Source organism: Tenrec ecaudatus, chromosome 12 (genome assembly GCF_050624435.1).
Source record: "Tenrec ecaudatus isolate mTenEca1 chromosome 12, mTenEca1.hap1, whole genome shotgun sequence".
Taxonomy (NCBI): Eukaryota; Metazoa; Chordata; class Mammalia; order Afrosoricida; family Tenrecidae; genus Tenrec; species Tenrec ecaudatus.
Window position 1 is genome coordinate 39,681,630 of NC_134541.1, and position 27,441 is coordinate 39,709,070.

At 44.0% G+C, this 27,441-nt stretch overlaps 1 protein-coding gene across 2 annotated transcripts in view; it reads left to right on the forward strand.

Moving 5' to 3' along the window:
- Positions 1-840: 840 nt before the first annotated feature.
- The window catches only part of PLCB1 (phospholipase C beta 1), an 839,164-nt gene continuing 812,563 nt past the window's right edge, over positions 841-27,441 (forward strand). For both annotated transcript variants that reach the window (XM_075563986.1, XM_075563987.1), the window contains exons 1-2: positions 841-1,075; positions 18,300-18,377. In XM_075563986.1, coding sequence (XP_075420101.1) covers positions 977-1,075; positions 18,300-18,377 — 177 coding nt within the window. In that variant the 5' untranslated portion in view covers positions 841-976. The remainder of the gene's footprint in view (positions 1,076-18,299; positions 18,378-27,441) is intronic.

The window sequence follows — 27,441 nt, forward strand, 5'->3', positions numbered from 1 at the left end:
AGTTCCGATGACACCTTAGCTGCATGCCTAACTTCAGCGCGATAAAAAAACAACTCTGGGGCCAGGCATGTTTCCCCAAACAGCTCTCCCTCCCAGCCTCTGGAAAGCTCTCTTTGCTCCTGTAACTGTCTCCTCCAAAGGCCGGTTTGGGGCTGGCGCTGGAGAGCTCCAGCTAGAAGGGCAGTCTCCATTCCTCCCAGGGCCCCTTCCCGCCGCCTGTCCGATCTCAGGATGCCACCAGGCTGGCCAAAGTTCCCTTCGCAGCTCTCCGGCCAAGGCACCGCTCCAGGCCCCGGACACCCCGGGCACCCCGGCGCCCCATCCCCGGGGGCCTGGGGCCTTTGCCTCGGGCGCGCAGGGCGCCGCCGTTGGCTGCAGTGGGGCCAGCACGCCAGGAGGGGCCGCTGCGCGCCCGCGCGCGGGCGCCCGACTCGGCGCGCGAAGTTGGGCTGGGAGCCGCGGGGGGAAGGAGGGCCCGGGCGAGCCAGCGAGCGAGCGAGCGAGCGCGGGCGGCGGGGCGGGGAGGGAGGGAGGAGGAGGGCCGCGAGCGGGCGCCGCGCGCGTGTCACTCGCTCTCCCCCTCGGTGCTTAGAGGATGTGCTGAATGGTGCGCCCGCGGGCAGCGGCGGCGGCGGCGGAGCAGGAGCAGCGGCGGCAGGATCCGGCGGCGGCGGCGGGCGGTCGGGGCGGCCGGCTGGGTGTCGCGTCGCCTTCCCAGGCTCCGCAGCCGCCTAGGGCGGCCGACCCCGCGTCCCACCCGCGGCATGGCCCGGCCCGGCGCCCCCGCGCGCCCCGCCCGCTGAGCCGCGCCAGCGGGAGGTGCCGAGGCCGGGAGGAGGCCAGCGGAGGCCGGCGGGAAGCGCGGGGCGAGCGGCTCCCGAGCGCAGGAAGGAAGGCGCCCGCGGCCGGCGCCCCGCGCCGCACGCCCGTCCGCGTCGCGCTCGCCGGGGGCCCCCCGGAGCCCCGATGAGCCCCGATGGCCGGAGCACAGCCCGGCGTGCACGCCTTGCAACTCAAGCCCGTGTGTGTCTCCGACGGCCTCAAGAAGGGCACCAAATTCGTCAAGTGGGATGATGTAAGTGTTGGGGCGGCGGGGTGAGCGGGTGGGGGTGGGGCGAGGGGCGCCTTATGCAATGGGGGCGCCCCGGGGAGTCCCGGTTGGCATCTGCCAAGACAGGTGGCCGAGCGCGCAGGGGCCTTGCGCGCGCCCGGGTGCTCGTGGGGTTCCGGAGTTGCCATCTGAAGCAGGCGAGGAGGGCTCTCCAGGCTTGGGCTGAGCGGACCGGGGAGGGAGGTGTTAGTGAACCATGGAAGAGTTTGGAAAGTGAGGAGCATGAAGTTGGGACCAGCTGGAAAGCGCCCGAGCGGGGCTCCTGACGCGCCCCTCTGGGCTCTGGGACGCACCCCTGAGGACTTTGCTGTGCTGGTGGTCCCACCAGCAAAGGACCCAAACTCCGAAACTGTGGGGTAATTTTTAGCCATCCGAGCGTGTCTGAGGCCACCCTTTCGGCAGAGGACACAGCCGTCCAGCCGACAGGTGGTCTTTGGTGCCAAACTTCAGCGCTTGGCGGTAGAGTGAGGGACCTTGAGGAGACCTGGCAGAATGCCCCCAGGAGCACCTGCGGGCACAATGGGCAGGGCTGAGACTGCAGGAGGGCTCCGTGGACTAACTGGCAATGGAAGCGGGCTTCCCCCTCCCCTGTCCTCTGGTTCTGAGAAAGAAGCGAATGGGGGTCTGGAGCCTGAAGCAGATCCGCCAGAATCTTGTACCTTTCGCCAGGGAGAGGCGCCCTGTTGGCATAGGGGTTATGCGTTGGGCCGCTGAGCTCCAGGTCAGCATTTCTTAACCACCTGCCGCTGCACAGCACAGAGAGGAGGCTTTGGACTCCCATGAAGAGTTGGTCTACCCTGTCCTCTAGGGTTGTTGTGAGTCTGAATGGACTCAAGGACAGTGGACTTTTTTATCAGGTAAGACAGGATCTCCAGTGCTTCACCTGAGCTTGCCGCGACCCTTCCCCCTACAATTGTCTTCAAAGAGATGAAGATTCGAAATCCTTTGGACGCATGCAAATCTGCCCTGGGAGGACTTTACTACATCTATTTTTATGTCCTGGATGGCACTCCAATGGTTTGATATGAACAAACCACTGGAATAATTTCAAGCTATCGGGAGCTTAGGAAATTTAGGTCCAAATAACCAAGACATTTCTTCATCAGGAGGAATTATAGGAGACTGAAGCGTTCTTTTTGCTGAAAAGATTTCCCACCCAGTAAATTATAGCCTGTTACCCTCTAGGGAATTTTTCTTGAAATCTTTTTAAGTCATTTTCCAGTCTGAAAAGAATTTAAATATTCCAGGTAGTGAATTCGATTACTTAGCTGAGTGCATCTATGTCTATATTTTGTGTATTGGGAAGTGCAAACAGAAGTACGGAGCAGGAGCCACAGCTTCCGTGAAAGATAATGCCGGTTATTAAATGCTGTAGGCAAGGAATGCAAACGTGGAAGGTTTTACCCCGGAAGAGCAGACTCCTTTTACACTTTGCTCTTGACTGCGCCAGCCTCATTGGGCTTGATACTTTGGTAAGTGGAATAAAATCAAACAATAATTTTAGACACAGATTAAGTGCATTATGTGTGCCAAGCGCGGGGGAGGGGGGGAGAAGAAAACACTGTAATTCAACAACGAATAAAACAGTTGTGTTCATCTTGGGTTCTTACAACAGAGAGCAAATGTGACGAAAGATTAATGGGAACAGTGAGGGGAGAAAGTACTTCACAGAATGCAACAGGGAGTTTCGCAGAAGCACTACACCGCCCCCTCCACCCCCTTAATGTGATGATTTAACAACTTTGTTTTGAATGATGGTCCAGAAGTTCTTTTTTTTGGAAGACCATACACAGTGTTGCTTTGAAAATGAAAGTCTCTTGCAAGCGTATTTGGACACATCCAGGTAGGTGATTTTTATTTTAAGCACAAACCTTTTGTGCCCACTTACTAGTGCCAGGCCCTCCACTAGATCCTGTGGAGGTGGTGAAGAAAGTAGACAGATGCTCTGCTCCTGTGGACCGTACCACTGAAGACGGAAAGTTATCAAGAACCTCATGGAGGGAGAGATCTTGTGCTTAGAGTGACATGAACAGAGCAGTGGGAGAAACCGCGAGTCAAAATCCGCCTGAAAGAGGAGAAGATGCAAAGAACTACCCCAGAGCATCACAGAAGGGCGCTTCTGCGGAGGGACTCTAGGAACAATGTTGCACAAAGGAGATCCCAGTAGAATCTCAAGTCTTTTTTAAGAGAAAACTCAGATCGCAAACAAGGGTCAAGACATCTGGAATATGTGAACTCTGCTGGACGTGCCTTCGCTTTCCTGGTTTCCAGAGTGCTCTGTGGACTAGGAGGGACCCAGGCTTTCTTAGCGGTGCTTTATCTTCCTCCTCTGCTGTCCCTCTACAGCTTCCAGCTTAAGAACTCAACTTGCAGACCCTTTATCCAGCCGCTTTACAAACACCTATCCAGTTGCTGTCCGGTTGATTCCAACTCATGGTGACCCATGGTATGTCAGGCTGCAGCTACTCCAGGGCGGGTTCAAGGTGACCTTTCAGAGCAGAGCCTCCGACCTTTTTATTCAAGGCCCCTCTGGTGGGTTTGAACCACCAACCTTTCAGTTGAGTCACCTACTGCGTGTGTCCCTTAGGAAGTTCCACTTGGCAGTTTAGGTTATTATTAGTTGGCTGTTTATCTTGCATCTAATGAGACTGGTGTGTTGAAGGCACAGGTTCCGTTGTGTCCGCTGGAAGATAAAGTTCCCTATGGAGTGAGAAGTGTCACTCAGCTAGGGCAGGGTATGCCTAAAAATTGTTGGCAAATCAATAGAATCAGTATGTGCCCATGAGTGCTGTGAGACTGAGAGTCAATAGCGTTAACTAGGAATTAACCAGTCCCATCAGGCAGCAGGAGCCCCGGGGACACTTTTGGGTCAGAATAGGACTGTAACAGCAAGGTTATCCGTTCAAAACCTCCAGTAGCTTCTGAGGAAGCAAAATGAGCCCTTCCCTTTCAGGAAAGACAGTGGTATTCCCTTAAAGATTTAGTCTCAGAAACCCCCAGGCACCAATCTGCTCTGTCCTCTAGGTTTGCCATGAGTCAGAATGGACTTGATGGGAGTGAGGTTTCGTTCTGTTTGTTTTGTTTTAAATAATGGATAATATCTAAACGTCATGGCCAAACCTGGTTCTCCAAAAGTTGTTGAGCACATTAACCTGCCTCAGTGATCAGATCAAAGCATGCAACTTCATCCTCGCTTTTCTTTGGCATTTTTGTATTAGCAGACTCTGGTGGTGGGAAAGTGGGGGTAAAGGACATTGTGGAAAAATTCTGGTGAGAATGGGTATTTATTTCCACCATCTACACAGAAGCTCAGTGAGAACTTTTGTATAATTTGGAAACTACCCGTGGCATTTCCAAATGACAGAGAAAAACAACAGGACGACAGTGACATGATTAACGAAGGAGCAGACGGGAAGGGTTCCTGAGGTGGAAACTCAGCAGGAGTCACTTGGGGAAAGGATCCAAGGTGTAGGGAAGAAACAGCCTGTAGGTCCACTTTTGGCGACCGACACAGCTTGTGGCGGGGACGTTAGATTAGAAGGCTAATACAGTTCTCACTGTCATCAAGTCGATGCCGACTCATAGTGACCCTATAGGACAGGGTAGAACTGCCCCTGTGAGTTAATGAGACTGACTAACAGGAGTAGAACGCCCCAGTCTTTCTCCCAAGGAGCGGCTGGTGATTTGGAACTGGGGAATCGTGCCGATTGCAGCCTCACCCTAACCACCACGAGGGCTCGTCCAGAGAGCTAACAGTGCTCTCTCATTTGCCACTTAAAGCCGTCCACAGAGCTTCGTGTATTTTCTTCATGACCTCAGTAAGTACTGTCAAAGGAAGAATGCAACTCTGTCCCCCACCAACAGAGTCAATCACGCTATTTTGAGCATTTGATCAGCATATAAGAATACACACAGAAATAGGCACAGATCTTACGTCTAGTTAATTCCGTGTTCACATATTCGGCATCAAGAAACAGGATTGCCAGCTCAGGTAGCTCCCTGGGCTCCTTTCTGATGACCAGACCCCCTCCCAGGAGTAGCCGTCTCCAGGTCAGTTTTGCTTGACTTTGATTTCAAAGAACTATTGTTATTTTGAATGAAAATAAAACGATCCCCTTTAACCTAAATCCATTTTGATTGTGGCTGAGTTGACTCTTGAAAGGCAACAAAAATAACTTTTCTTTAGCTGAAACGGTCCTTCACTGGAGCTGAGCCGTCTTGGGCCCAAGGTGAAGCCTGAGAATGCCACAGGTGTGCAAATGCTGGGCCGCTGAAATGGGTCAGCAGAGCTCTGGTAATCTGGCAAAGAAAGGCAATTCCCACAAGATGTCAGGGGCAAAGCAAAGCAGGCTGGTTCATGGCTGTTGCCACAGAAACAATACTTTTTCTCTCATAGGTTTTTGTTCTCCTCTTGCCTGACACTGATATTTGCTGAATATGAGCATTAGGATTATTCGCACTGCATAGCTGGTATCTTTCATTGGACACTTAAGCTGTCAGTAAATAGGTCAAATTGTATTTGCCTGCAGTTACATTTAGATGGGCGGGACACTTTTTTTTTTTAATGTAGTAACCTGTCGTTGAGTGTTTCTCTTCAACCTGGCTTCATGTGATCCCGAATAAGAGGTGCCAGCAGGAAATAGGCTGAGACCGACGGCGACATGTTGACTAGTGTTAGGGGCTTCCTCTAAGCTATCAAATCCTGGATAAGGCTCAACGTTCATTTTCTTCCGACCAGTGAGAAGGAGAGGTTCCCTGCTGCCCTCAAAAACTCTCCCTGCTCAAATTTCACAATGCGCGCTTTTCCCGTCTCCTCCGTGTCCCTCACTAACACGTCCCTCACTGTCACTGAGTCGAAGCGGGCGCATAGCAACCTCCTATGACAGAGTGGTCCCTTTGGGTTTCTGAAGCTTTAAATCTTTCTCCCAAGGAGGGCCTGGCGGGTTTCAGCCACAAACTGCGTGGCTAGCAGCTCAATTTGTAGCCCTCTCCGCTGTCAGGGTCCAGCAGTCTGTCCATGGCCCTCTGTACAAGGGCAAGAGGACAGAATCAATATTCCAGAGAAGACCTGCTACACCAGGAACCAGTGGTATTGGCCAAGTAGGTCAAGGAGCTGGGTCAATGACATACATTGTCCAAACAAAGCCATCAGTTTATATTAAACACACACACACAGCTAAACCAACAAAAACAACAAACATTAACCAAAATAGGATATAAAGGAAGGTCAGGCTTCTTAACTTCTTTCTGGTTGTCCTCTGTTTTCTTTAAGGCCTTACTTTGATTTTTTTATGTAATGTTAATATTAATTAATATTATTTTTGGAAATGTTTATTTCATTTTTTGTTCTGAAAGAAAAATGCTTACATATAAAGTAATCATTCATGTTGACTAGATGTACACATTTATCAAGAAAATAGATGATCATAAATGGGGAAACCTACTCATAAAAATATGGAGAAAAGAAAGTATTTACTAAAGTAAACATTTCCAAAATTAAAATGAACACAAAGAGGCCTGGGCGTGTAGTGGTTACACATTGGGCTGCTAACCTCCAGGTCAACAGTTCAAAACTACCAGCTACTCCAGGGAAGAAAAATGAGGCTTTCTACTCCCATAGAGATTTACAGTCTGGGAAACTCACAAGGAGTGTTCAGCCCTGTCGTATAGCGTCATTATGAGTAGCATTGAGTTTGTTTTTTGGGGGGAGTGTGAACCCCAAAGTAAATATATCCATTTTGGGGGCTTTTCAGCTCATCATGTTCAGTTAATTTTTTTCCAAAATTTGATTATTGCCTTAAGGTTTATGAGCCATTTCCGGGGGGAAAATAGTTATTAAAGACAACACTTTTTACTTACTTAGTCATAGCACAAATCAGAACAAAATATTTATTATCTAGAAGGTTAACAAACTACAGTGTTTTCCCATTAAAAATTAATCTTTGGAAGTTATTTATGAAGCAGGTAAGAGAAAGTTAATTTTGATTAATTTCATAGAGGGAGTCATAATGTTTTTAAGTACTGTCCATTTGGTTCCAGCTGAGCAATTCTATGACAAAATGCCATGATCTTTTCATCCCATTTCCCCGTGAGCTTGGGGGCCCACTCATACAACAGAAGGAAACATGGCGTGGTGCTGAGCCCTCCTCAGTTGTTGCTGTGTGGGAGCACATTGTTGCAGCCACTGTGTCAACCTCTCTTATTGAGACTCTTCCTCCTTTTTGCTGAACCTCAACCCTGCAGAGACCAGCCCATTCACATGTGTAAAGTAGGTGAAGTCTCCCCATCCTCGCCACTAATAAGAACCCTGGCTGTATTTCTTCCATGATTTATTTGTTTGTTCTTCTGGCAACCCAGGATAAATTCATCATTCTTTACCAACACCTTAACTCAAAGACATCCACTCTTTTCTGGTCTTCTTTATTCACTGCCCAGTATTCGTATGCATATGAGGCAATATGGAGGACCATGGCTTGAGGCAGGCGCACATAGCTCTCAAAGGGACATCTTTGCTTTTGAACACTTTCAATTCCTGATCCTTTCTGAGGGGTGCTGCCTTTGAGATGGTTGTGGCTCACTGAGCATCTCTCCCCATGATCAGAACTTCGGTGGTTAATACAGAGTCTGGAAACCTAATGCTGCAGTCTCAGACTCTCTTCCACCTAAGATTCTGCTTGCAATTTCAGTTGTACTCACTAGATGCAGAAAGCAAAAGTATGAAATTGGGAGAGTAGAAAGGTGACGGAGGCTACATTTATGTATCTTTTAGTTTATTTCTATTGATATGAAAGATGTAGAAGTTCCATCTTTTGTAATGTTTCTCCAATGCACCTTTTACAGGTTTTTGGAGATGAAGGGGCAGTTGTGACAGACAGAGATTGTTTCCTATTCCTTACTCTTTCCTTATCCTGAACAAGGCATCAATTAATTACCAGTATTAAATACCATTACTTCCAAAACACCTAAAGATGTTTCCATTTTATGCGTTAAAATCTGTCAGAAACAGCCCTTTCTGGGTCTTGCATTTCCAGGAGTTTTAGTCTCACTGTTTAATGCCTATCCATATATACAAATAATATGCAAATATTTTCTTCCTCTGAGTCTAGAGGGAAATGGGCTCTTGCTATAATGCAGCTTCTGGAATCCAGTACTGGGAGTAGATCCTGAGAACCAGCGCTGTGAATGCCCTTTTGATGGCGTACGTTATCATTACATTAATTCCAACTTAAGGACTTCATAGAGAGGGTATATCTATCTCCAGCAAAATGGCTGGGTTTCCATGGCCAACCTTGAGGTGAGCTGTCCAAAGCTTTCCCACAGCACCACCAGGGCTCCAGATTTTTAATCACATAATTAGTTTAAATTTGGTACATTTACCTATATTCAGTCATCTAAACAATCTTGAGTGGTGGTAAGCGAATGAGTATGATTCCCATTTTTCCATCGAAGCAAACAGATTTGCCTAAAAATGTGCAACCCTTTATAGCCAGAATGTAAAGCTAGATCTTCTGCTGATATTTAGTGCCCATTTCATTGTCCCCCAACAGGGCTTTTCAGTCGCAAAAGAATCTTGATGGAGTCCGGATAAATCCCTATTGAAAAGAAATCCATTCACACTTCCAAAGCAGCTCCTTGACCTTAGAGTCAGGCACATGCAGCCTAAGTCCCAAACCAAACTCATTGCTTTGGAGTCAAGTCTGACTCGTAGTGACATTACAGGACAGAATATATGAAATCCACTTTTCAATATCACCTTATATGAGAGTATAGGAAAACCGCCGTGCCACTTTGTAGGAAACCACGTGTTTCAGGTGTAGAGGCCAGCGTGGGCTCTGTCACTTTGAAAAGGTTCTCCAGTACTCAACCAGGGTGGAAATGGTATTTAAGCATTTTTCATTGAGGAAAAAGTGACCATTTTCTGCCCAGCAAGGATTTTTTTGTCTTTACAGCTTACTAGGAAGCTTCAAAATGTTATGGAAAATGGACTTAAAAGCACATCTACAAGAGAAATAATAACTCTAATGGTGTTCACGTTTTAGAATAATTGGTCCTTTGGGATCAAGGGGGCAGCCTTTACCCACAGATAAAGTTCAGAAGGCTTCAGGAAGAAGGAGGAGGAATGGAGACGGAATAAGGAGGAAGTGGGAATGTTAATGTCACATTGAGAGGATGGCAATGAATAAGAGGAAATAAAGTATGTACGAATCCTTGAATGTAAACCGGTGATCTGCTCTGTAAACCTGCATTCAATTCACAATACAAGGTTTAAAAGATGCAATTTTTACATGAAGTAGTTGAAGCATCCTTGTATTTTCCAATACACTTTTTTGTTTTCTTGCTGGATGTAAGCCTAGCCCTTTGGATTCTCCATGAAATTGTGGATTTTGAAAAATTAAAGATGTTGTCATGAAGGAAGTGTAGAAGATCAATCACCTCCCCCAAGAATGGCTTTGAATTCCAGGTATTCACCTGAGAAGCCCAGTCTAGAGTAACGAGGCTCAATTGCGTCAGCTGCTCTTCCAGAGAAAGATGGGGCTGGCTGCTTCAGCTGAGACTTAGAGCTTTGGAAACACCATGGGGCTGTGAGTTAGAATTGACTGAATGGCAGTGAGTTTAGGTTTTGAGCTTTGGTAAATTACAACTGGGGTCTTGTATGGCTCAAAGTTAACATTGCTGAGTGCTAATACCCAAAGACACTTTGCAAGAGTTGGTGATATCCTGCCAGGTAAGCTAGCCTTAGGAAACCCCGTGGGGCACAGCTCTCTGACACATGGCTCACCATGAGTTAGAATTGATTTGATGGCAATTGGTGTCTATGAAAAGTGGCCTAGGGTTCCTTCAAGGCCATCAATTATGTGATCTGAATTCTGTCCCGAAGGTCTGGCATAAGTCTGGCACTCAGAATGTGCTCAGGGTGAGAAAGGCATGCTCCGTCTCTTGTTAATGGTGGGTTCTGGCTATTGAGGCTAACCTGAAGTGCATCAGTTTCTCCCGAGACCTTGGTAACTGGCTACTTGTACCTTTGGTTGGACAGCTTGCCTTAAGCCCCAACTTCCCATGGGGAATCTCTTGACTTCCAAAGGACTTTGGGGCTTTCTTAAACAGGTGTTCTCCATATGAGTTTCATGAGCAGCATCCTTAAGATAGAGAGCTGACTGCTGAATATCATGTCCTGTAAGGTCAATATAGCCTAAGCTTGACTGTGTACTCCATTGTGATCCAATATTGATTAAGAATTGTGATTTTAATAAAATGTTTTAAAAAAAGAAATATATTCAATTTATCAACTGGAAAATATAAATATGCTTAAATTAGAGTAACAGAAAAACTTGGAGAATGTCTTTATAATATTCTAATGTCATTTGTTGTATGGTTAGTTTTGTATCATTCTTACAATCATTTCTATGTGTAAACCCATTGTTATAACCACTATGTCAACCTAGCTCATTAAAGGTTTTCATCGTTTTCAAAAAAAAAAGAATTGTGGTTTTTAGTTCATTTATATCTTATTCTGAATGTTACGAACCAGTTACTTCTATTTTCTGAAAAGATGCTCATATGTCTACTGGGATATAGGCATGTAAGTTAGTCATGGCAGCAACTGTCAATAAATCAGACGCTAGATTTCAATGTCCAAATTTGCTATGTAAGATCTACTAAAAGAGTTAAAGGGCAAGGATGTTACTTTGAGGACTTAGGTGTGTTTGCCCCAAGCCATGGCACTTTTCACTGCCTCCTATGCATAGGAGAGCTGAACAATGAATCAGGAAGACTGCATTGATGCACTTGAATTGTAGTGTTGGGACAAAGTACTGAAAGTACCCCGGACTGCCAGAAGAATAAACAAATCTGTCTTGGAAGTTTAGTCGGAATGCTCCTTAGAAGCAAGGATGGTGAGACTTTGTCTCACACACTTCGGACTTGTTTTTATGGGAGATCAGTCTGCAGAAAAAGACATCATGCTCGGTAAAGTAGCGAGCTGGCAAAGAGAAGAAAGATCCTTAAAGAGATGGACTGACACAGTGATTACTGCAGTGGGCTCTCACATAACCATTGTGCGGATGGTGCAGGACTGGGCAGTGCTTCATTTGGTTGCACAGAGTTTGCTGTGAGTTGGAACTAGTTTGACAGCATACAACACCAACAGCAACACCACCAACACCACCAACACCACCAACACCAACAGCAACACCACCAACACCACCAGCAACACCACCAACACCAACAACACCAACAACACCACCACCACCACCAACACCACCAACAGCAACACCAACACCAACAACACCTCCAACATGGCTTTTAGTGGGCCGAGGATGAGTAGGTGAAGCACAGGGAAACGTAACCTCTGTGAAAATATTCTGCAGAATATTATAATAGTGAATAAAGGATATTATGCATTTGTCAAAGCTCACAGAATTATGTAAGGCAAAGAGTGAAATGTCAATGTAAGCTATGAACTTAAAAATAATGTGAATAGTACTTTGCCAGCGTTGTATCGTCTGTTTTACCAGAGGCAGGGCATCAATGTAAGATATCAATAATAGATTAGCAATGGGTTAACTTTGTCCTGAATGGTGGTGGAGGGCACACACCACTCCATTCCCACCTTCTCAGCCCTCCAACGTCTCCCTGTCTTACCCGCACCATTTTGATTTATTTATTTTTTTACCAAGGCAACTGAGAACCTGCTAGGTCCCAAACACAACTGGTATTTTTCAGTCTCTCACTTTTTTTTGGCAACATTTATCTCTCCATTAATTCATCAACATTTCCAGTGAAAATAGTATTGATCCCTTCTATAAGACAGATATTTTGCTAGTGCTCTGGCCTTATTTAATAATGGCATATGATTTGGTTCTTTCGTCATGGATTGTCTGTTCTAGTGGGGGAGATAGATTCTAAACAGAAACATTATGATTTGATAATAACAGTAACAAGTGAATATATAAACAAGTGTAGAAGGGTCCCTGGGGTGATTTTACTCCTGGAGAGACGTGAGTAATTAGTGGGACTTACTCAGGCCGCGTTGAGGGAGAAGGAGTGTTGTAGACAGAGGGAGTGGATAGGGTGAGAGGGTGTTCTGAGACGGGAAAGGGCTTGCATGGTGATTTTGAAGGCCTGAGTGAAGTCCAAAAAGCAGAAGGAAAGGCAGCTGGTGAGGATTGCGGTTCAGATAATGCTGGCAGGACACCCAGGGCCAGAGGAGACTGCCCAGGTCACTGCCGAAATGTAGACTTCTAAAACCAAGAGAAGCCATGAAAACCACATTTATCAAGCCCAGCCATTATCGATGTTAACCTGCTGCCAGGAAGTAAAGCGGACTCATTGGACCCTACAGGTCCGAGAAGAACTGCATCTGAGCGTTTCGGAGGCTGTCCACTGTGACGGGCACAGAAAGCCCATCCTGTCCCCACAGACTGCTGGTGGGTTCTAAAGGCCAGCCTCTTGTTAGCACCTCAATGCCTAACTCACTACTCCGCCAGTACCCCGTTTGTTATTGGGAGCTGGATACGTCTTTGTTGTGAGAGGCTTACCCTCTCACAACAGCCCCTACCCTCTATTGAGTAGATGCCATTAGCAACCCCCCAGCTGTGATAACCAAAATTGTCATGGAATAATGCTAAATCTCTCCTAGAATTCAGAACTTCCCTTGGTTGGAAACCACTGAATTAAAAAAAGATTTCCAGTAGAGAAATGTTGTACCTGTACTCTGAACTGACTTTGAAAGTCTCGAGCCACTTCGCCCTCTTTTGGTCTCTCTCAGCCATATCCACCCCCATGTCCACACACACACACACACACACACACACACACACACACACACACACACACACACAGCCGGGACATCAATACAGAGGTGCACCACAGCAGGAGGGCCAGTGAAATGCAACTTGAAACCACAATGAGGAACCACATCAGACCCGCCAGGCCATCCCACAGTGGGATTATCTGTTTGTTCATGTGATATTCTCCCGCAGCAAGGCAGTCCCCTGAGAGTGGGGGTCTGAACTCTGGCCCGGATTCCTAGCACAGCGTCTGAAGTAACACCCTTCAAATTTAAAGAACCATTCTTCCTCGCTCAATCGCATTCAAAGGCATTTTAAAATAATATTCACTAAAAGGCAACATTATTAATGGCACTTCTCCCCGTTCTTTTGCTCCGCGGCATGCTTTCCTGTATTTGGGGATATTTCACTAAAATTCTCATCAATGCTGATTCTCAGGGAACTTTTGTGTCACTGATCCTAATTCAACTCTAGGCTTTGTTTGCCAGATTTCCCTTATTCTGTTTTTATTTCAGAGTCGAGGCTACCTTGCTGGCAGTGCATCTGATTTTCCGTGATCCTTACAGTTCTTTCTCTCTATATAGCTCCTCTCCACACCACACACACACACACACACACACACACACACACACACACACACACACACACACACACACACACACACACACCCTCGGTTTACTGTATTTGGCCCTACTGCTTCCTGTACAAATCCTGTGCAGTCTCGGTGGAATAGCTCTGGTTACTTTCTCCTGTTGACTCTGTAATATTGATTACCTTCGTGTGTATGCCTCCATCCATGTGTGGCGTCTAGTAATAACTTAAGAACATAAGAAAAATCACTCTAGGGTCAGGCTCCTGGTCAACCTCGACCTGTAGAGTTTTTGATAGTGGTTCTAAGGAATGTGCTAGGGGCTGGTTGCAAACTGACCTTCAAGTTCACCTTGAGGCTTCAATTAGTACCTTGCAAGTGGTTGAAGAACCAGTGAAAAGTAGCACAGAGGGTGCCAACAAAGTGGTGCCAATCTGATATTTGAAGGAATATTATTTAGAAAAGAAACCAGACTTAATCTGTACTATTTAGAGGTTAAATTGGTACTCTGGGACGTGCTGGCTCCCTATGTGCAAGGTGAAAACAAACAAAGAAAAAAAACAACAACAAAACGTTCTTACAAGAATTGTCTGATGAGGAAGCAGGTTGCGTTGTGAGCAAGAAGTTCCTGTTAACAAGTGTTCCCATAAAAGTGTAGCCTTCCACCGCCCAGCGGAGATTTCATGTGAATTGCCCGTGAAATTTTAAATCGTCAAGTTGCTCTGAGTTGACTTTGAGTCTGCTTTAATTCATGGCTAAGTCCAGGTATCAGAGCAAGACATTGCGTGGTGCTGCGTCATGTTCACGATCCTGCCCAAGTCCCTTGTGACCACTTTGTGGTACTTTCCTGGGGGTGGGGGTGGGGGTCATCTTCCAGCACGAATTGGGCATCAGTCTGTAGGCTTTCACCGGGCGATTTTGGGAGTAGATCACTATGGATGCTCCCCTGCGGCATGCCCTCATGGTGACTGCTAGCACATGACATGCGGCTGCATAGCCTCCAGCCGCTCTGCAGCGATGTGCAAGCTGCCCGGATGAACACACCGACAGATGGGGGAATGCATACGTTCATCAGTACACCTATGTTTTTTATTTGAAAAATCACCTTATAAACGCAAATGACTAGCTAGAAATTGATTTCTTAGAGGCAGTGTCCTTGGACCATGAGCTTACTGGCGATTCTCTGGCACCTGTATCATTGTGTATCTGACCCAGGTCCTTACCTCTTGTGATTTCTGTACTGACCGGCATAGCTGGTTTTCCTCTGTCCACATTTGAAAAAAGAAATGCAGATTCTTAGATCGTACCCCCACAGCCCTGCTGCTGCAGCTTGGAGGGATATGTCAAGTTATCTATATTTATTTTTTTATATCTTCTTAGTGATTCTGTCACACCTTAAGGTTGGCAAACTCTTGGCTTATGGAATATACTTATTGTACATAGTAATGAAGAGAGAGTGAAAAAATGAGCCTCCTGAGAGATGTGTCCGTTATTCTGAAGTAACGTGTTCCAAGAGCTGAAATCCATCTGGAGGTGAAGGATGACCATAGTTTTCAAACACTAAATCACAGCATATGTTCTGACAATTAGCAATCGGTCAGATTTAGGTTGGGTGGCCACTTTGGTCTGGGAAGAAATATAGACATTTCCAGCTATGTAAGAAGCGGGGGAAAAAAGCAGGTGAAATTCAAAATGGAGATTCATGTTTTTCTGGGTCAAATTCTGCCGTGCTTGGCAAGAATGCCAATTCCAGCTGATCTTGGAATGTTAGAGGTGATTATGGAGGAAGCAAGCAGGGAGCCAAGATAAATGATCATTTAACAGAGGAACTGTAACCGGGGACGAACGGAGCCAAGACAATGCTGAACAAAGGAGCTTTAATTTTCAGGGAGGAGAAGGAATGAGCTAGAAATAGCTGTAGCTAAAGCAAATGAGATCGCCTAGTATAGAGTTCCAAATTATCAGTGAGTCGTTTCCCTTTGCTCACTTAAATAGTTGATGCCCTCTGATCCTTGCAACAAATTGCCACCAAGATGTCATCGAGAAGAAGGCTGCACAAGCTGATTTAGAAAGGGACTGGCTTGAGCATGATCCATGACACCTACAAGTGAATTAAAATTCACCTGGAAGTGGCACCATGTGTTCTGTGAGCCTGTGAGAACGGCCCTTCATTCGGGCCTTTCCCTGCGAGAAGCTTTTGTTCTGGCCTTCGCTAGAAAGTGAGGTAGCGGTAGTGCAGTTGGGGATCCTTGCTTGTTTGTGGCTAAGATGCCGAAGCGCCTTGAGTGTGGTCCTCCACCCGATCACGGCGGTGGTGCAGGGCCTGGCCGCTTTTCGATGAGTCGTTGGCAGCTACAATAAGAAGAGGAGTGAAAAGAATTGGATGAAAATATGGCTAGGATTTATGGAAAATATTATTATGATCTTTTATGTATGTAATTTAATAGGAATCTAGAATGTTTTAAAATCATATTTCATGGCTACATTTCTTTCTAGACATATGCATTTTTACAGTTAAAATGACATTTTAATATTTCAGCTAGTATTTCATGAAACACCATAATGTTATTATTATTGCTGTTATTATTTTCAAACATTTTATTGGGGGCTCATACAACTCATCTCAATCCATACATACATCTGTTGTATGTCAAGCACATTTGTACATTTATTGCCTTAATCATTTTCAACGCATTTGCTTTCTACTTAAGCCCTTGGTATCAGCTCCTTATTTTTCCCCTCCCTCCCTGCTCCCTCTTCCCCATGAATCCTTGATAATTTAAAAATTATTATTATTTTGTCATATATTACACCGTCGACGTTTCCCTTCACCCACTTCCCTGTTGTCCATCCCCCAGGGAGGAGGTTATATGTAGATCTTTATAGTCGGTTCTCCCTTTCCACCCCACATTCCCTCCACCCTCCAGGATCGCCACTTCGCCACTCTCACCACTGGTCCCGAGGGGCTCATTGGTCTTGGATTCCCTGTGTTTCCAGTTCATATTTGTATCAGTGTACATCCTCTGATCTAGTCAGATTTGTAAAGTAGAATTGGGATAATGATAGTGGGTGGGGAGGAAGCATTTAGGAACTAGAGTAAAGTTGTATGTTTCATCATTGCTACATCACACACTGACTGGCTCGTCTCTTCCCTGAGACCCTTCTGTAAGGGGATGTCCAGTTGCCTACAAATGGGCTTTGGGTCCCCAATCTGCACTCCCCCTCATTTACAATGATATAATTGTTTGTTCTGATGATGCCTGATACCTGAGCCCTTCAACACCTCATGGTCACGCAGGCAGGTGTGCTTCCTCCATGTGGGCTTTGCTGCTTCTGAGCTAGATGGCCACTTGTTTACTTTCACGCCTTTAAGATTCCAGATGCTATATCTTTTGATAGCTGGGCACCATCAGCTTTCTACACCACATTTGCTTATGTACACATTTGTCTTCAGCAATCGTGTCAGGAAGGTGTGCATCATGAAATGCCAATTTAATAGAACAAGTGTTCTTGCATTGAGGAAGTACTTGAGTGGAGGCCCACATAATATTATTTTTCAAAGTTGCATACTAATTAGGAAAATTAGGATGAACTTTAAAAAAATCAATGTGTTTTTCAACATAATTTACAATAATTAACATAAATTGGTTTCCTTTTTATGTACCCAAACACTGGTCTAGGTACTTCACCCAAGTTACTCCATTTAATTTTCTCAATAGTCTCCCTGATGTAGATATTATTATTATTCGCCTTCCCACCCCCAGCAGTGGACAGTAAGGTGTTGTGAAATAGCAAGCAGGCAATGAAACTCAAGTGGAAGATCGCGAGAGTCCAGCTCTCACCATAAAGTGAGACTATAATTAATGTGTAGACCCTAACCATTTTGGCTGTCCTTTATATCACGAACCACAACCAAAACAAATCCCCCAATTATCTCTGGAGGTCCCAAGTTTTCATTGCTAGGTCTCTCGATCAGAGAAGAAGATACTTGGTGCCATAGTTACAAAGTGTGCATGGAAAAGCTGGCATCAACGGGTCATTTCGGTCTCTTTAAAATTGCCACTCCTGAACAGGTCTAAGTATTTCACAGTAAAAACCCACATCTACAGACATGTGTTTCCTTGTGCAGATGGCAGGCCTTTCTGAAAATTGCCAGAAGAAATGAACACATTTTCTAGAAATGTTTGATATTAAAATTACAATGCATGCCATTTTTTGCTTCATAATATGTACACTCTCAACTTGAAAATTTTGTCTACGAGGTTTTGGTGTGTAAAATTTAAATTTGAAATGATTTTATGTGTATCTGTATAAAATATGCAGAAGAGGGCCATATTTATAGTTTCCTTGGAAACAACCAGACCAAAATGCAGTGCTAACTCTCTTTAGTGCAATTAAAAATCACTTCATGGAAGAAATGAAATAAAAAATATTGTCCTCTGGAACAGATTTTAATTAAGTTCCAAGCATATAGAATTCACCATGATAAGTATTGTTAAACCTGATTTGGGCTTGTCAGTTTGGTGGGGAAATTGTCAATGTCTTAAAAACATCTTATTCAATACATCTGAGCATCACTAACCTTTTCCTTTTTGAGCTATAAACCAGCATGCTCATTGTTGGTGACTATTCCTGGTACCTAATTCATAATTTCCATGAAGTTCGAGTTTCCAGGTCCAGTTTTCAGTATTAATGTTTCTTAAAACTTGACAGGCCTGGGGTGACACAACAAGTGATAACATTCTTAAGCTAGAACGTTCTACAGTGATGTATGTTGATCTACATGTTTGCTTGTTTTCAATCCTTCTAGGACTCCACTATTGTGACTCCAATTATTTTGAGGACTGACCCTCAGGGATTTTTCTTCTACTGGACAGATCAAAATAAGGTAAGAGAGGGAAAGTCTTCACCATTGCTCGCTGTTCACTGCTGCCCTGTGTATCCATCCGTCTTACCTACAAGTAGCTCCCGTTCATGGATGACCCTTTGTAATTAAGTTAAAGATTCCACTTAGAACAGAAATGTATGGCTAAAGTGTCTTGGGATTTTTTTTCAAGGACCCTGGTTTGAAATGTTTGATCCACTCGTTTTGCTGTTCTGATTACATTTATTAGGATAAGAACATGCGGCTATAAATTACATTGGGGTTAGAAGAAAATCGGTCAGTGTTAGTGATTTAATCCCTATCTATCTATCTATCTATCTATCTATCTATCAAGATGAAGGGGAAAGGATGAGAAAATCACTTCTGATCTTGAGGATTGTCACCTTGGCCTTTCCTTTCTCTCCTTTCTCTCCCTTTTGTTCATTAAATTTGGTTCCAGCATTAGGAGGAATTTGGCCTTAGACTGTACCTGTAACCTTTCAAGAACTTCTTCCCAAATTGACCTACTGCCCACATTACCATGAATTTCGGATTTCATTTATTATGAAACCAAATGAGATGATTCAATATTGAATTATTAAAACGTAGAATGTCTGCAAATCATGAGATTTATTTGAAATTGAGTGGGCAGTTAGAGAGGAATAGTCATAGAAAATGGTTATCGTATTAAGAGACATTGCCATCGATCTACACTTGAATGTAAGAGACCACGGATGGTGGAATACATGGCCCTCTGAGCTCTGTTATTCGGGGAGGTGGAGTAGGGTTTTTGAGAGGGATTGACTATGTAGTACAAGCAACAGACCACTTGGGGCCTCCAATATAATTGGTGAAAGAGCAGAAAACTGTGAGGGTCTGTTGGGTTTTTCACAACTCTTTTCTAGGTTGTTACATGCAGTTACTGGAGTTGTCAGTCTTGCCATCTGCCTTCAGGTCATTTTTCACTCTAACCTGTGAGAGGTGGTACTGAGTTAAGCGAATGCAACGGGGTAGCAAAAGGTGGCCTCCACCAAGGGGAAGCTCTTAGGGTTCTGACCCAGGGACTAGTCTTGAATGGGCCTGTTTATTCTGTCCAAAAGAACAAGAGCAGCTTTTGGTGACTTTGCGAAGATGTGTGTCCTAGAGCCAACTGTAGCTAGTGAAGGTTTTTAGCTCTGTATAGATCTAAAATAGGATTAAAATCTAAAGCCACAAAACTAATGCCCCAAATTTTAGTTCAATAAGATTTCATCCTTAAGGCTCATGTTTATGACTGGGTGTGTTAATCAGGTTGGCTTCAATATTCTTTTTAGCTTCCTGCTGTTATGTATAAAACAATGGCTTTAAAGAGGTTGTGTTTTTGTCCTCTCCCCCATGGTTATTTTTGGAACTGTTGAAACTATATTCATGAAAGATGTATTTATAATGCCGAGAGCATTTTTAAAGGTTGGGTATTTGTATAAGAGTCCAAGCTGTCAGTGTGATTTTTCAACTAGTAAATCAAGCTTCTATAAATGCAACAGAAGGTATTTTGGGGTTTTTAAATAATTCACGGCTACTCAGTAAAGCAGTATTCTTAAGACCAATCATAAGATTTAGGACCTATGGTTCCTTTAATGTTTTTCACTTGTTCTGTGGATTCTGTATTCTGACCCATTTACTTTCAAATACAGGAGAACATTTTTCAGGTTTTTTCTACCAACAGTTTTCTCTCCAGACTCACGTAATGCTGTGCTTACAGGCTATTGAAATGGATAAGGTATGGCGATTGCTTTTACCCTTTCATTACCTTACTTTTCTCTTCTTGCGTATTAATGGTAAGCTCCACTTTTCACTGTGTAAAAATTGGTCACGCCGCAGTCATGTCAAGATCAAAATTCGGAGGTTCATTTTGTTAGTCAATAATCATCTATTTTATAAGCTAAAAGATGAAAAATTTTAGGGAAAAAAAAGCCTTCTATACTTCCAAGTTGGTCATTTTTTCCTGGCTTTAAGCTCAGTTTTGGAACCAGAAAGAGGGCTTTATCTAGTTCTTGGGTGTATACCTTTGTGAGCGATGTACTAGTGTAAGTGCATGGAAGGAGACAGGGGTTGCCCACATGAAGGGTCCAGGCCAAGTGTTTAGCATGCCATCATGTGGAAGTGCATGGCTGGACAGTGCAGTCGTGAATCGAGAGGGCGTCAGAAAGTTCATGGAGAACTGGAAACAAAATAATAGAATTCTTTCTCCAACTTTTTAAAAACCTCCTCAACCTATGCTTCCCGTGAAATATTTTTTTAACACATATTTATTAGTCTTTAGAATTTATGATGTATTGTCTAGGTATACCTCGGGGGGAGCGGGGGCGGACAGGGAATACGGGACTTTTAGCTCTCCCCTCTGGAAACGTTGTATGGGTTTGTCTGCTGTGGAAGCTTGCTTTGGAATTCCCGATCGTACACCTGTTATTTCTGTTGGCCTCTCTCCTCCGCGTGCGCGTCTCTGCCACAGGAACTTCTCCTTGGGTCCGTGAAGCTTATGGTGAAGCAGTTGGTTTAGCAACCACTTGAAACCACGACTTCCCAGTGGTGAGCGGAGAGGCCTTAAGAAGCTCTTGTTGTTCGAGTATTTGTTACAAGAGGTTTCTTTTTCCAGCACCGGAGGAAAACCTTCACACTGTACACTCTCCTCCGTGGTCCTCTCTTCTGCCTTGCCCCCATCGTAACTCGTATAGAGGCAACTGTTTCAAGTCAGTGGTTCTTTCTGATACCCAGTGCTGTGTTCCCTTCCTTAATGCCACCTTCCAGCTGTCACTCAAGAAATGATAGGTGCAAAAGCAGACAGCACTCATGATAGATTTAGGATTTAGCAACGAGAACCCCTGGCTGGTACAAATGATTAATGCCCTTGATTACTAACCAAAATGTTAGTGGTTCTAGTCCACCAGGAGGTACCCAGGGGGAAGGGCTGGTGATGAACTTCTGGAAAAAAAAGTATACATTTCTCATTTGTTCTGAAGAGTGTCACCCTGGCATAGAGGTGGCTTGACAGCGACTGTTTATTTTTCCTTTCTGTTTTCCTGATTCAAAACAGAACTAGCTCATAATTTTTACGTAGCAGAAATGTGCTTTGGTAAAATACAAATTTTTTTGCAGGTGGGTAGAAGCAGATAAAATATGAATATCATCTTTAGGGTTAAATTCTCATTATTTGATGTGCTTTAAACTTAACTTTAATATATACAACTATTTTTACAATTGGTCCTGTGAATCTTATTGATTATAATTTAAAAAACAAGTTCCTCATTATGGCGACTTTAATTATGGTGATTTTCAGATCTAAGTGCATGAATGTGAAGGGGGAACAGATTGAAAGTCATGGATGGAAGGGCCTCCCACATTACCTCATCAGTTGACGTGGCTTTGACATCTCATTGGCGCTAGGCCCCATTGGCATCAGATACCAACACAGGAAGCATTAGCTGTGAAAATCGTGTTAGCTACTGGAAGAATCTGTACCAGAAATTTGGAAGAAAGACTAATGAAGCAAAATGGTTGGCATTAGAGAGCAGACAAAAACCAATCCTGCCAGAATATGCAACAAAGTAGACCTTTGCCTTGCAGCTTGATTCTCTGACATAGAGCCAACTTTGGTGCAGAAATAAAGCCAGGCGCTACTAGTAGAGTCAAGTTCAGTAGCATTCAGTGACCCCTTCCTTGTAGTTCGTGCTAAAGGAGAGGCTTGCAGGGGCATGGGGGTGGGGGGTGGGCAGTAGGGGAAGAGGTTGCCATGTAATTAAATTTTTGAAAAATGGGAGGGAAAGCCATACGTTGTCAGTGAAGGACTCTCCCCACTTTCCTTGTGATAGACTGTGCTTATTTTCAGGCTTCAATGTGCAAATGCCTTCTTGGTGTAAACAACCATGACTTCCAGTCCATTGGGATTCCCTGGCGTCCTGGAGGGCTTCCAAGACGCCCTATTCGGGGGAGCAGAAAGCTTCATCTTACTTGCTCGGAAAGGTTGGTGGGCTTGAATGGCTGACCTTGATGCTGGAAGCCCGATGCCTAACCCATGATAGAAATAATCTTAAACTCACAGTGATTCAAATCCTTGTTCTTGCTCGGAGTTATCTGCATTTAGGCATCTTTTTTGATCTCTAAGGAAAGTGCATTGATCTATGCTGCTACTATTAGGAGCACTTCATTGTGCCTTGTGTGTGTGTGTGTGTGTGTGTGTGTGTGTGTGTGTGTGTTTGAGGCCAAGTGGCATCAAAGTATGCTCAGTGGTATACGACTCACTTTTGCAATTTTGCACCATGTCGTAGGGAGCTTCCAGTGTGGGGTGTGAGTTTGGTTGCCAGGCAACGCTCACTGCTCTTCCCGTAGACCGGCTCACCAAGGTAGCTACTTATGACAGCAGTATTCATGGGCAGTTCTGGTTTCTGATTTTAGGCTAAGACACAACCCATTCATATAGGGCATAGGTTCTCAAACTCATTTGATCAATTGCCCCCTTTTCTGAAGAAAAAAAAGGGAAAAAAGGAAAGAAATCGCTCCACACCACGTTGGCAATTAAACACTGTGTATTACAGCCTGTCATCCAGGGGACAATGTAGATGGGTATCTACTCTTGCAGCCCTACGGGGATCCTTCCAGCACTTTTTGTTGTTGTTCTTGGTTGGGGACACCAAGAGTCCTGCTTGCAGCTTCACCCTCACCACGCTAGAGACTATGAGAAACCTCAACTTTTCTTGTTACTAGAGCCTGCTGATGTCGTGGGTGACACAGTCAGCTACTAACCACAAAGCTGGTGGTTCAACCAACCATTTGTCGTGGGGAGAAAGATGAGGAAGCCGGGTGCTCCCCCAAAGATGCACTCTCAGATACCTGATGGGGGCAGTTCTATTCCACTCAGTGGGGTCACTGAGTCAGAATCCACTCTAGGGCAGTGGACGTAGGGCCCACCTGGTGCTTGTTGGTGGTAGAAAGGGTTAGTGCCCTTGGCCACTAACTGAAATATTAGAGTTCAAGTTCAAGCCCACCCTGAGGCACCTTGGAAGAGAGCCTTTGGGGTCGACTTCTGTGAAACCAACCATTGTAAATCCCGTGGAGCACATTTCTACTCTGACACACATGGGGTCCCCACAGGTTTATCAGAGAGCATCTGATACCGGACAAGCCCACATGGTCACTGGTGGTTTAGAAGTACCTGGGGATCTGTCCCCACCTGGCTTAGGAGTTTTGATAGAGAAAAAACTCAGCTACCATTCCTCTTGGATGGGATACTGCAAAGGAACATGGGTAATTGCTGGTCTAGTTCTGATCCGTTATGACGCCACATCAGACAGCATTTCCTTCTTTTATGCCTGGTGTCACCATGAGTCAGGGGCCCCTCCGAGACAGCGAACAACTCAGCGTGGTCACTAGCTGGAAAGCACACTCCTGGTGCCCTTCCTTTCCTCCCGTCTTGCTTCCCCTCTGCTGATTGTCCTGAAACCACCTCTACATTTACCAGACTTCTTGTCTAGGAATTGCTTAATAAAGACATTTAATGCATAATAACTAAATATAGATATTTCCTTGTTGACGTTTGGGACTTTTGGTGAAGGGGTACTGGAACATACGTGGTGTTCCGGACAATGTCCAGCAGTTTGTAAATTCTCAGTCCTTTGTTCTGGTTTTCATGGTTTTTATACAATTAACAATAAGTATTTTACTCGGCAATTAGCTCCTAACTAATTGGGAAGTACCACAGATGTTTTGAAAGTCAAGTGACCACCAATTTATGTACAGAATTTTATTCCTCATGTTTGTATTCCTTATTCTTCAAGGCAATAGCTTTTCTGTTTAAGATTCTGTTGTGAACTTTTGATCTAAATCATTGAAGCTTAGGTCTGTTTAGGCAAACAAGATGTTTGTTTATACTTTTCATAATGTTTTGGGAAATGAGCCCTAGAAGACAAAAGAAAGGGTTTATTGTGTAGACTACTCCTCAGAGTATAATTTGTTAATATATGCTCCAACATATTCGAGAATATTTTAGACCACTGGGGATTTGTAGTACATTATGGAATCAGCTTCAAGAGGAGTAAAAGGAATTTGGATAGAAGCAAATGTACTCTTCACTAGAAAATCCAGACCCCACCATGTCTTCCTCTCGCTTCTAAAATCATCACTAAACACAGCGACATTAGCATCAGGTCCTTGGGAATGCACACTGAGTTTTTGTAGTGTAGTACAGAAAGGCATTGGTTGGTGACATCATGGAGGAACCACTGTGGTAATAATCTCTCGTAGATGAATTAATACCAGATGAGTCCCACCCAAGGAGATGGAGATTGAGGAGGCTCCAAATGCCCAACTTTTCCATGATGGTAATCAGCTCCATTTTCCCCTTTACACTTTGAATATCCCCTCGCGTCTCTGGGTTCTGCACATTGCTGCAGCATCCCACAGAAGCTCACAAAAATCCCACCTGCTGAGTATTGTTCAGTCCAAACTCTGAAGGTCAGACAAAGGCAAGCCAGATGCGGGGTCCAGAGGATGCACTCCATTCCTGGCTCGTGCCAGTAAGGGGATCACACCCCTTAGTTGACAGAGGGCTCATGCTGCTACACTCAGTTGACCTCCCACTCACCTGCATCAGCCGGGCTTTCTCTCAGGCCACTCTAGAAGCAGGTTTTCTTCTCTCAGCTGTGGCTCGTCATTCCTTACAGCAGTATATCTCCATATCAGATCCGTTTTTCAGATTAAGCTCCGTGCATTGTCAATGCTATCATCTCTTCGTCAATGCCATGAACCCCAACATTTCTGCCTCAGGGCCCTGTCGGGGAGATCCTGGGGTCTGATTTCATTAAAAAAAAAACAACAACCAGGTGACAAAACACCTGATATATATCCTCTGTGGAGGTCTAATTAGTGACAATTTTATTTTCCTTTCTTGGAGTCTGCTTTAGTGGTAGATACCCTGTGGAGAGTTAGCGTGTATAAAACAGGCAAATATTAGGATTGGTTAGCCTGTATAGATGTTACACAGGAATCAATACTATTCGAATAGCATCCTTAACGAGTTATCCTTGATGAGCATGATGCCTGGTTGTTAGTGGAATTCTAATTGCAGCAAGAACTCTTGAAATGTATTTTAAAAACATGTTGGCTATTATAATTTCATTTCTTTGGAATAATTTTTGTGATATAAATGCATTCATAAGATTTTCACATCACCATTATTTCCCTTTACCATGATATTAACAACAGCAACGCGCATTTTGCTACATTGTAAACAGAGTTTAGAAACATAAATTAACACCCGGCTCTCATTCAAAATTCATCACTAATACAATTCAGCTTCAAAATAATTTCTCAGTTTCAGGAATTGCTTACGTTTACCTCATCATCTTGTAGGGGAAATTAAAATGTCTCTTTCCCAGGTTATGATGCTATTATAATAAGATATTTATACTTTTTTATACCGAAATAGTTTCAGACACTGTATCAGGGAATCTGTGTATACAGGTGGGAAGTAGTTTGAATATTGCTCATCACTTTATTTCCTGTTATGTGGAAAATACATTTTCCTTTGTTGTGAAAAGAATTCCCAGATACTTGGTCTTGGCATCAATCTTGCCCCTCTGTCAGAGTTACAGATGTTGTAGGTACAGGGAGCTGTCAGGGTCACTCGCCAGTTTAATTCTTGACAAGCCAACACTGGTCTAGCTGATGGCCTCCCTGTCAAGGGACTACAATGTTGAATCATCAAAATGAGCTGCTTTTTTTACTTCTTGTAAATACATGTAGATGAGCTGTTGTCTTATTTAAATTACCACAATAAAATCAAATCCATTAGTCTCCATTTATCCTTGGTTTCACCTTGAATGGTTTTAGTGACCCGCGAACAACTCTCGTTCCAAAGTGGTGACCGCAGCCTACACCACAATGCCTACATCGTCCAGCTCACTTTATCTCACATAACTTTTATTAGATTTTTAAATATAATTATCTTATGTTTTGTTACTTATTGTTAATCTCTTAATTTATGGATTAAGCATTATTAGAAGCATGCATCGATAGGAAAATAGCATATATATATTGGGATTGGATTCGGCCTGGCGATTAAGGTAAAGTACTGAGGCCCTAGAGCATACTCCCATGGGCAAGGGATGGGGGTACTGTATTAGAATGCTTTCTCCATCTTTCACATTTGTCAGCCTTAAAATTTTATTTTTCCAACTATTTATTTTAAGGAAGTAAATAGTTTAAATGAAATATTTGTTAAAAGTAAATACTTTACCAATAAAGCAGACATTCAAGCTTTGAACAACTGATTAGGTTGCCCGAGTCTGTAACTCTTTATGGGAGTAAAAAACCCTTGTCTTTCATCTGAGGAGTGGTGGGTGGCTTCCCACTGCTGTTTTTGTGGTTGACAGCCCAGCATGTAAGCACCACACAACCCCACCAAGGCCCAAACACACGAATGCCTGGATCCCAGCGCCAAGGAGTCTGGGGTAGTTAGTCTGAGCTGTGATTGGCTCATTGGATTATTTTTGTTTGTTTGTTAAATTGAGGGCTGGTGGTGGTGGTGGTGGTGGTGGAAGCTCCTCATTTTATCTGACTATACAGCCAAAGTCACCACAGATAGAAAAGAAACTGACATCTCATGTTGATCCAATAAAATTTCTGGAAAGATGTGCTCTTTTTACCTTTTCTGCATATGACCCAGTTTATATCAGAAATAATTCTCACTTTGAACACCCAGAAGCCCCATAAAGTTCTCAATTATATGACTATGTTTGAATAAGACTCCCAGTACCATACTTACGAAGTTAGGAAATTGCTAGCATGTTTTAGAATGATTCTCCGTATACAATGATTGAATCAAAATTGATTTATGTATATTACATACATCTAGTTGATTAAAATTCATTTACTTTCCATCCCATGCACGATGAAGGTATTTTCCATTTGCTTTATTGGTACCAAACATGTTCTTAGCATTCAGGCCTTGTCTGTTAACCTCTATGTTTATTATTTTCTGGATCCATGATTAGATCAACTTGCTCTTTAAATTCTATATTGAGTTAAATTAGTTGTACTCTTGAATTTGTGGAAG